At 36.1% G+C, this 11188-nt stretch overlaps 1 protein-coding gene across 1 annotated transcript; it reads left to right on the top strand.

The window, feature by feature from the left end:
* The first annotated feature begins 602 nt into the window (after positions 1 to 602).
* LOC107873260 (probable LRR receptor-like serine/threonine-protein kinase IRK) lies at positions 603 to 4975 on the top strand. The gene is made up of 3 exons (XM_016720027.2): positions 603 to 2521; positions 2681 to 2870; positions 3376 to 4975. The coding sequence occupies exons 1-3, from the start codon at positions 1480 to 1482 to the stop codon at positions 4808 to 4810; spliced, it is 2667 nt and encodes an 888-aa protein (XP_016575513.1). The 5' UTR covers positions 603 to 1479; the 3' UTR covers positions 4811 to 4975.
* Positions 4976 to 11188: the final 6213 nt, after the last annotated feature.

Genomic DNA, 11188 nt, shown 5'->3' with positions numbered 1-11188 from the left:
TTAAAATTTTGGTGTTTTTATACACTTTGTTTAAGGTTGGTCTTTGATATCCATATTTTATTTTTGACAATTTTGAAGTTGCGGGGGGAGGAGGGTGGTGGGGGGCTATTGCTGATCTGTTAATTGGTTTTGGAGGAAATGATATTGGTGATAAAAGAAAGAATGGGAAAAATGAATTTTGTGTTAAGGGCGTGTTTGGTGGTGATAGAGAAGAAAATAGAAATTTGGGCTGAGTTTGAGGTTGAGGTTGAGGAAAAGAAAGGGATGGGTGAGTTATGGACGGTGGTGGGGGTGGGGGTAGGGGACTGGTGGACGGAGGTAGGGTGGCGTGGGGTGCTGGACTGGGGGAGGACCTTTTTTATTTTTATGTTTTAAAATATTTTTTAATTTAAAAAGCTGAAAAAAATTGAGTGCCTTTTTTTAAATTTTAATATTATTTTAATATAAATGATTTCACCTTATTTTAATTTTTACTTTTTTCTTAATTTTCAATTTGAAATTTTCAATTTTTTATATTTAATTTTTTATATGGCATTTTAAAAATGATATAGAATTTAATATAGTATTTAAAATGACGTAAAAGCTGACGTGGAATGAGTGTGTTACACTTACCAAAAAAATATTTAAAATATTATTTTATAGTGGATTTAAAACTCCAATGACAAACATGTAATTGAAAATATTTACATTACAAATCAGACATAATACAAGTCAATCTAATCATTTTGTCATTACGTTTCTAAAAATTCAAGCATTACCACTATTAAGTCTCCTGACCAAGACTACGTGTAATCCACATCAGACTCAAAATAACCTACAATGGATCGCCACGTGTCAAATATAATAAAGGCATCCGTCTCTGTTCTCTCTCAATTCTCCCTTCCTTCCTTTTTTCCCGTTAATAAAGTCTGTCTCTCCCACTTACACCAGAGACAGAGAGAGTGCACTTCAATAAATGTCTCACTGACTCACCGTTGCCGGAAAACTCTATACTCGCCGGCGATTTTTTCTTTTAATTTATTTTAAGCTAAAGAATTTCCTGCGCCGGCGTTTTTTTCGCCGAAAAAAAATCTCAAGTCACATTTTATGCTGTTTTAGTTTGAAGGTCGAACTTCTTCGAGTTCCGTTTTACTTTAGTTTAGTTAAATTCAACTTCCACTGGGCTTTTTTTTAAGTTAATTCGAAGGTTTATGCGCTTTTATTTTTTCGGTTCTCCGTTTGGGTCTTTAAAGTTTACTCTTTTTTAGCAGATCTGCACAGCCTTTTCTTCTTTCAGCTAGCTGTATTTTGGATTCTAGGGTTTTTGGAACTGTTTGGTTTTAACTGGTAATTTCAACTCCTATTTTGGAAGTTGGGTTTTGTTGTCTATTTTTGCCAATCATTGTCTTGAAAAACAAGTAGGTCCTCCGAGTAGCTGCTTACATTTCATTCAGCTAACCTCGTACATGCTGTGGAATTATAACCAACATATCTTTGGAAATGAGAAAGGTGTTTGTTAATTTGTTATTATTTCTGCTGGTGCTCGTCTTTGTGGAAGCTTTGAACCCATCTTTGAATGATGACGTATTGGGATTGATTGTGTTCAAATCCGACGTTCAAGATCCATATGGAAAACTGAACTCTTGGAATGAAGAGGATGATAGTCCGTGCAACTGGGATGGAATTTACTGCAACCCCAGATCTAATAGGGTGTCTGAAGTTGTTCTTGACGGGTTTGGTTTAGCTGGAAGGATAAGTAGAGGCCTTTTACGCTTGCAGTTTCTTCGTAAGCTTTCACTAGCTAAAAACAATCTTACAGGAAGCATCAGTGTTAGTCTTGCTCAACTTGCCAATCTTAAATTTCTTGACTTGAGTGAAAATAACGTATCTGGTCCCATTCCTGGCGATTACTTTCAACAATGTGGGCCGCTCAGATCAATTTCTTTGGCCAAGAACAAAATTTCAGGGCAGATCCCAGAAAGTTTGAGCTCTTGTATGACACTTGCGTCCCTTAATCTATCGTCAAACCAGTTTTCAGGTTTGGTGCCTTCTGGGATTTGGTCATTGAATGGACTAAGGTCTCTTGATATGTCAAACAATTTGTTGGACGGAGAAATTCCGGAGGGAATTGAGGGTCTGAGTAATTTGAGAGCAATAAACTTGGGGAGAAATCATTTCAAGGGTGAAATTCCAGATGGAATTGGAGGTTCTTTGCTTTTGAGGTCAGTTGATTTGAGTGAAAATTCTCTCTCTGGAGAGCTTCCAAGCTCAATGCAGAAGCTTAGCTTGTGTAATCAATTCATTTTGAGGCGCAATGCTTTTATGGGCATCTTACCAGAATGGATTGGAGAGATGAAAAGCCTTGAGATTCTGGACTTTTCTGAGAACAAATTCTCTGGTAAAATTCCAGCTTCAATAGGGAAACTTGAGTCGCTGAAAATATTAAACATGTCGCAGAATGAGATTTCTGGAAGTTTGCCGAACTCCTTGAGCAGTTGTGTTAAGCTTTTGGAATTGGATGTTAGTCATAACTCTTTGGCGGGTAATTTTCCTACTTAGACATTTAACTTGGAATCATGGCAAGTTATGTTTTCCGTGAATAAATTAATTGCCAGTGTAAATACGCTTCTAGCACTCGATATCTCTAGCAATGAGAGTTATCTGATGAAATTTAATCAGCTCTCTGAAACTTCACTTGCAGGCACCATTCCTAAGACTGTTGGCCAATTGAAATCCCTGAATATTATCGACTTGAGTGAAAATCGCTTATCTGGTACTGTCCCTGCGGAAATTGGAGGAATAACATCTCTCATGGAACTTACGCTGGAGAAAAACACCTTGACTGGGGAAATTCCTAGTTCAATTGGCAGTTCTTCTTCATTAATATCCTTGTAAGTTCTTGAATCTCTTTATATTTCATTAATTTGCTGTTGGAGATTGTCTTTCTCTGCTTGAAGATAGTATAGTGGTATCATCTTGATCTGGTGTTTATGTTCTCTTTAGTTTTCTGGCCAGCAAGGATTGTGTTAGAAGGCAAGTTTAAATACAAAACCATTCTTGATATTCTCAATCATTTTCTGATGAAATTTAGTGGCTATTGTAACCGTCTAGAGTTTATAATTTTTAATGATAATTTAAGTAACTGCTTTTGTTCTAAAAGCTATTTGCATAATATTTATGGGAATGTGTTAAAGTGTGTTTTGAATAAGTTGAGTGATTATGAGTTATGACAATAATATCTTATATAAGGCGTGAAAGTAACGACAATATCAGATAGCTGTCTCTCAATGCCTTAATGATCTGTTTATCTATATCCATTATGCATTGCCTGGTGTTACATTGAATATGAATTTTTTGCTACAATTAGTTAATGTTTTACTTCAATCAACTTGACAGGTCTTTATCACATAACGGTCTAACTGGTCCTATACCTGAAGCCCTAGCTAAATTGACTTACCTTCAAAGTGTTGACTTATCTTTTAACAATTTAACTGGAGTCTTACCAAAGCAGCTTGGAGATCTTGGCCATCTCTCTTTATTCAACATTTCACACAACCAACTACAGGGCGAACTACCTTCTAATGGTTTTTTTAATACTATTTCTCCTTATTCTGTGTCAGCAAACCCATCCCTATGTGGGGCTGCTGTCAACAGATCTTGTTCTACTGTCATGCCCAAGCCAATTGTCCTGAATCCCAACTCCAGTGATTCTACTCCCAGCACTGTCCCTCAGAGTATTCGCCATGAGAAGAAAATCCTAAGCATCTCTGCACTCATTGCTATTGGTGCAGCTGCTGTTATTTTTGTTGGCGTGATTGCCATTACTGTGCTCAATATTCATGTCCGGTCAGTGACATCGCGCTCTGCTGCTGCAGCCCTTACAATTTCTGGTGGAGATGATTTTACCCATTCTCCATCTACGGATATGAACTCTGGTAAGCTTGTCATGTTTTCTGGTGATCCTGACTTCAGCACAGGGGCACATGCTCTGCTTAACAAGGATTGTGAGCTTGGGCGAGGTGGTTTTGGAGCAGTGTACCGAACCGTCCTTGGGGATGGGCATCCAGTTGCCATTAAGAAGCTTACCGTCTCTAGTCTTGTTAAGTCTCAGGAAGATTTTGAGAGGGAGGTTAGGAAATTGGGCAAAGTCCATCACGATAATCTTGTCACCCTTGAGGGTTATTATTGGACGCCATCTTTACAATTACTTATGTATGAATTTGTTGCTGGTGGAAATTTGTACAAGCATCTCCACGAAGGATCTGGTGGGTGTTTCCTCACATGGAATGAGCGGTTCAACATCATTCTCGGGACAGCAAAAAGCTTGGCTCACTTGCACCAAATGAACGTAATCCACTATAATCTTAAGTCCAGCAATATCCTAATTGATAGCTCAGGTGATCCTAAAGTTGCAGATTATGGCTTAGCAAGACTGTTACCCATGCTTGATCGATATGTCTTGAGTAGCAAAATTCAGAGCGCACTTGGTTACATGGCACCTGAATTTGCCTGCAAAACTGTGAAGATAACTGAGAAGTGTGACGTGTATGGATTTGGAGTTCTTGTTCTGGAGGTAGTCGCTGGAAAGAGGCCAGTTGAGTATATGGAGGACGACGTGGTCGTACTGTGTGACATGGTACGAGGAGCATTAGAAGAAGGCAGGGTAGAAGACTGTATAGATGCAAGGTTGCAGGGAAAATTTCGAGCAGATGAGGCGATTCCTGTCATGAAGTTAGGATTAATCTGCACATCACAAGTTCCATCCAACCGGCCTGATATGGCAGAAGTAGTAAACATTTTGGAGCTGATCCGTTGTCCTTCCGAAGGCTAGGATGAACTTGTATGATGTTCACTAGACAAGTAGAGATTGTAAGAGATGACATTATAAATGTTTCATCCTGGCCAAGAAGAATCTGACTGATTTATTCAGAGAAGTTGAAATTTGTTGTTGTAGAATATTTTGATCCTTATTGCTATAAAATCCATCCCCTATTCATCTTTTTGTTCTCTGAATTACAGATATTTGCTTCTCTATACCGTTCATGGTTACCCGATTTCTTTTCAGCTGGTTCCAATGTGGGAGTCACATGGTTATTATTACAGGCTTCTTTCTTCTTGGCATTTCCGTATCATTTATCTCCTGCAATCTTTTCCTGTTTATTCAATGAATGAGAGATGTATAGATTTCCTAGTTCAAAATTTTGATAGTGGATGTGGCGGTAAGTGCATTTTTGGACAAAATGTTCAGACATGAGACAAGCACTAATGCCTCTTGTGCATGACAGCAAGACTACAATGTAATGCACCCGGCACCCCCCTAGAAACATGCAAATGTTTTAAATAACGGTTGTACCTTTTACGCTTTCAACTTTATTTGGCTAATTGAATTAAAACTTTGATGTGATTCCACTTTGATTAAACTACCTTTTTAGTAGTACTATTATTGATATGCTAATATCTACGTCAAAATGTCATTTTAAACTACTTGTTCAATCAGATATGGACAAAATAGTCTGTTACTGCCTCTTAAACAGTTTTATTCCATTAAATAGAAAACGTATAGAAAATTAACTTAAACCCAAGTTATATTTGAGGAGAATAAAATTTACTATAGAGGATGGTCAGATGTTTTAGCTTCTGACGCACTTTACCAAACATGACAGAATCAGGCAATACATTGGCTTAAGTCAAAGAGTGATTAGATAATCTGAGGGCCTCAAAGATTCTCAGCTCCCACTTCAGAGCAAACAATCCAACCAAATGATTATTATAATCTATTAACAGAGTTCAGACAAAAACAAAAGTGAAAAGAAAAAGCACAATTTTAGTTTAATTAATGAAAGAGTGAGAAAGAAAATGGTTCAGAGAAAGGGAATAAATTAATCGAGAACAACATAAGATAAGTTTTTTCTTTCTTTCGGGTGTTCAAGTGTGTCAAGTCTATGAATTTTTATGCCTCTATTTAGTGTTATATAGATGCATATAAAAGATTGTGATAAACATAACATTAAGGAGTAAGATCATAAAGGAGGTGAAAGACATAACATTTATGATTTGATATCATGAAGGAGGTGGAACATAATGTTGAATATTGGTGGAGAGATGGAGGAATTACATTAAATTGTGGCTTTGTTGCCTATTTCATTAGGAACCGCTGATTTCTTGGTACATCACATTCATGCATTTACGATTCATGTGACGGTATTGATACTCTTGAAAGGTGTTCTATTTGCTCGTAGTTCTCGTTTGATACCGGATAAGGAAAATCTTGATTTTCGTTTTCCTTGTGATGGACCTGGAAGAGGGGGTACATGTCAAGTATCGGCCTGGGATCATGTCTACTTAGTTTACCCCATTTATCTAATGCTGAATTGACGACCTATTCTAAGTAAGAAGGGCTTTTTGGATTTGAAAAAAAAAAAAGAAACAACTTTGCTGACAATTACATATTTTTTATTTTGTCAGAAGAGTCCTTCGAATATTTTGGTCTTACATTAGTTTCGATATCTTTTTGGAATACGAACAAAGAAGAGAAGATAGACTCATTACATTCATAAAAAAAGATAAGAAAATTTAACATAAGTAATTGAGCATGAGAGCCAAATGAATCGAAAGATTCATGTTTGGTTCGGGAAGGGATTATGAAATTTTAATACATTTTATAGCGCTTCTCCTTGAATGTCCATAGATGATGCGCATTGTTAAAATCTTACTAGAAAGAAATTTCGTGGAAAAAATTTCAATGAAGAAAAAAGAGTATACATATCTTTTAGAACGCATTGCTTGTTATCTTGTTAAAAACCTTGTCAAGAAAATTCAGTGGAACAAAAATTGGCTAAGAAAAAAAAGTGCAGCGCGTATTTACTCCCCATAAAAAAGACATCACTAAATCTTGTAGATGATACATTTCAATCCATCTCTTCAAAATATTGCGCTTGACAATACCTCTGTCAAATATTCCATCAAAACTGAGAAAAATAGTCCTTTGCTGAAATGTACTTTATTTTGTCTTCTTCAATATATTCTTCTTTCAGTTTGAGCTATGCAAGAAGCCTGATCTTCATATTATATTGCAGTCTCCATCTCAAAGTAAATCATACATCTTATGTGTAGAGTTACTTGCTTTATAAGTTGTTGGTAATTTAACTAGACTTAAATATGTGTCAATCATTAACTAGCTTATAGAATAACATGATATGATAATATTCCCATGTGCAAATAGATTACTTTCTTGAGGTCAAACTTCATACAAATCAAATGATTTTCCTGCACTTTCATAATCAACAATCCCTTTACAATATTGGTTAGAAATAATAAATTCATATCAGTATTTGATTTCATTCAAAATCATATAAAAGTAAAAATTATGCCTTTTCTGCACATAAAAAATATTATCTCATGTATAGAAATAGCAAAATGCATATATGGTACTTTCTAATTATTTTATGAGATCAAAATTAATCTTTCTTTATGATAAGTGACCTCGCAACTATTGAAATATTCAGTGGATCAAATCTTTTTTAAATCCTTCAAGGATTTTTCTATAACATTTACCGTCTAGTTAGATAAGACTGTCATTCATTATACGCATTCAAGTTTTTCATACATTATCAAATTTAAAGAAATCTTATTCCATCCACCATAGGAGAACACATCTCCAATTGAAAGTAGTAGGGGGGTATGAATTACTCCTTTTTGAATAGACAGTCGACTTACTTAGTAGATAGTCGACTATTGAAGCAGTAAAGTATGATTAAAAAATAAAGTACTGAAAGTAAATAACATCAGGTATTTTATACTGGTTGGGACTTTTAATAGGTCTTACTTTAGTCTTCCTGCATTGCAAGGGATTCTACTAGTTCTTTGTGAATCAAATCAAAGTACAAGAGTTTAGTCAAGCTTTTTGGCTATGACTCATACTCTTTTTCTTGCTTTCTGACTTTTGATACAATGTCTCACCTACTATGTGTTTATCTACTCTCTTTTCGAATACACAATAAACCTCAAGAGAATACAATGTTTCAATAAAATAGAGCAAAGAACTAGAAAAGGTTGAGATAAAAGTATGTCTATTCCTTTGTCTTCCATTGCTTAAATAGTAGTGTTTGGACTACTACTAGCCATTTGAAGATAAGTATGGAAGGCAATCCAAAAGATTTTTCTTCTTAGAAAAAGAAGTAAAGGATATTCAATTTCCAAAAATAAGTAAAGACTATAAAGAAAATCTAACTAAGTTAAATCTAAAAACGAGAGGGATACGACAATATCTCCAAGATATACTCTTCATTAAATTTGGATGACCCGGCCCGTAGGTGTGAGAGGCTAGCGTTGGATGGTTTTAGGCGGGGTAGGGGTAGGCTGAAGAAGTACTGGGGTGAGGTGATTAGGCGGGACATGGAACAGTTACAGCTCACCGAGGACATGACCCTAGATAGGAAGGTCTGGAGGACGCGAATCACGGCAGAGGACTAGGGCCAGTTTGGGTCTCTAGTGTAGGGAATTACTTGGTGGGGGTTTTATTCCTGTTATGATTCCGTGTTCCGTGTTCCATGTTTCATTACGAATCTATGTGCTTTCCTCTGCTCTCCTCTGTTTTATATTACTTATGGGTGCCGTATTTATGTTATGTAATCTGCTTCTGTGCTTTACTATGTGTTTGTGTGGTATCTCGTGCCTTGAGCCGAGGGTCTATCGAAAACAACCTTTCTACTTCTTCAGAGGTAGAGGTATGGACTGCGTATATCTTACCCCCCCCCCAGACCCCACTAGGTGGGAATACACTGGGTTTGTTGTTGTTGTTGTTGTTGTGCATTGGCTAGGACACTCTTGAATATTTTCTTCCTAAATTCCTGCAATAAAATCAAACACTAAATCATTCATCAAAATTATCACTATCAATCTCCCTTTTTTTGATGGATGACAAAAATTAGATAATCAGATAAATTTTTTTTTTGGTTTCCCCTGAGTTGTGGCATTGACTTCCACTGAGGGAGTGCTCCTTGTCCCGCATGGTAAAACAAACAATACCTTTTCTTCTCCTTTGGCATCTATCAAAAAGGAGAAGTGCAAACAAAATAATGCAAGGCAAAATAAAGTATTCATGGGCTTAAGCCCATATACAGACCAAACAAACAAACAAACATTGTCCAAAAATAAACTTAAGAAGCAACAGGAGTGTAAGACCCCACAAATTTTCCTCATAGTTTGAGCCTTAGAGCGTGTCAAGTGAAGTGTAATTTTGGCCCTAAAAGATTTAGAAGTGACTTCCTAAGTGATTGGTATTTAAACTAAATAGAATTTTCTTAAATTTGACTTTTTGTCATGTAGAGAATTGAATTATCTTTCCAACAATACCAATTTTGTCCAAATCCAGAATCGGGGTGAGAAGTTATGTCCATTTTATTGAGAGTTGTCGGAACCGCCCAGGTGTGACGGACGACCCGATGGATTTTTTAGTCTGTGATGGACCGTCGCTTAGATCGTCACATTGAGGCAGTGTGTTCTTTTTCTGACCGATGTGAGATGGATGATTCGACAGACCATCAGGCTAGCAACGAAGCATCGTTCCAACCGTCGCAGCCTCCGTTTAGTATTTTTAACTAATTTTTAAAAAGGCTTTTCGGTCTTTCCACTCTTTTATACCCTAATGTATTCCAAATAAAGCAAATGGATTCATTCATCATCCAAAACACAAGAGAGCTAGGGTTTCTCCCTCAAGATCAAATCTAAAATCCTTCTCCAAGAAATCCAAGAACTCACCATAGATTCTACAAATTGAGTTGAGATTTTAGTTCCCCAAGTTCAAGGGTTGAAAGAACTCTCTCTTAAAAGTAAGAAGAAGAGATGAAGCAAGCTTGTTCATCTAATTTCATAGTCTAAGGTATGTGGGCTTTTGAACAAGGGTAATCCTTTCACCCTTGTGCCCAAAGGCTTATTTGAACTACAATTTTCTGCAATTTATGAAATTTTACATGAAATTGAATTAGGGGTTTTCACCCATTGTTATTGGTTGCAAGATTTTGATATTTTCCCATGAATTGAGAGTCTAATGGCATGATTTTTATATGTTTTCTTGAGAAATTACAACTTGGTTTATACCCCATGATTTTAATCCTTGAGAAGTTAATAGTTGAAATGTTTGACATATTGAACTTTATGAGTATGTTGAGATTATGAGCTAAATTGATGTAAATTCCAGATTTCTATATGATTTATGAATCTATATGCTATCTAATACACATTTTGATGAGTTTTAACTTGAGATTGAATTATGGGTCATTAAGACCTACTTGAGACTTGCAGTTTTATGAACTTTTGTGCTATAAGCACCCATGATTTGAGTATTTTGAGATTATTGAGAAATGTTTTGACCTAATGGTCATAGAATTTTGAAATTCACTCTACCACAGGAGATTACAAATTTGATTGTTGGGTTCTTATGAACCATGAGCTTATTTTGAAAGTGGATTTCCTTGAGATGAGCGAGATAAACTAAAGGGAGTAGTATTTAGCACCGAGTTGGGTAATTTACCACAGTTTTTCCCCTAGAACTATGTGCCACCATAAGTTTGAGATTTTGGGCCTGAGGTCGAGATGATTGGGCCCGAGGCTGAGATAAGTGATCACTGAGTTGAGGTTATACTCCTTGGAAAGAGTATGACGCCTCTCCCCAAAGTGAAGTTTCTTCCTTAGGAGGATAAGACGTTAGACTCCATGTAGCTTGCATGGTTTATGTCGGTTAAGAGAATCTCCCTAAACTAAAGTATTTTCCATTGAGATGGAATATTTACCCTAAATCTTTGAGATGAGATATTTTCTAAAGTGAACGAATTGCTTTTGAGTGTTTTTCTAAGAAGGGAGTAGTTTTCTCTACTAATAAGAGTTGATCACCAGTTTTTAAACCAAAGTCATATGATTTCGAGTTCCAAGTGTTTGAGTTCAAAAGAGTTATAAATTTTTGAGCAATAAAGAAGTTTTACTCTCCATGAGATATATGCATGAGTTGAAAGTATTGTTTAAAGCTTCCTTCATCTTATGAGTAACGAGAATAAGAGGAGAGCACAGATTTTAAAGCCAAAGCATAATGACTCACGAGATTTGTGTTGCATGCTTCATTCTACATGATTTATGAGCTTTACATTTTAAACTTATTCAAGCCACGTGATTCATTTCTATTTGCATGCATAATTTGATTAAAGAGTATTGATAT

Source organism: Capsicum annuum, chromosome 6 (genome assembly GCF_002878395.1).
Source record: "Capsicum annuum cultivar UCD-10X-F1 chromosome 6, UCD10Xv1.1, whole genome shotgun sequence".
Taxonomy (NCBI): Eukaryota; Viridiplantae; Streptophyta; class Magnoliopsida; order Solanales; family Solanaceae; genus Capsicum; species Capsicum annuum.
Note: the sequence above shows the minus strand (reverse complement) of the source record. Positions and strands in the feature narration are given on the sequence as shown.

Coding starts and splice junctions, on each gene's coding strand:
- LOC107873260 (XM_016720027.2), top strand. CDS start 1,480: ATGAGAAAGGTGTTTGTTAATTTGTTATTATTTCTGCTGGTGCTCGTC. Junction 2,522..2,680: donor TAGTCATAACTCTTTGGCGG/GTAATTTTCCTA, acceptor CTTCACTTGCAG/GCACCATTCCTAAGACTGTT. Junction 2,871..3,375: donor TCTTCTTCATTAATATCCTT/GTAAGTTCTTGA, acceptor TCAACTTGACAG/GTCTTTATCACATAACGGTC.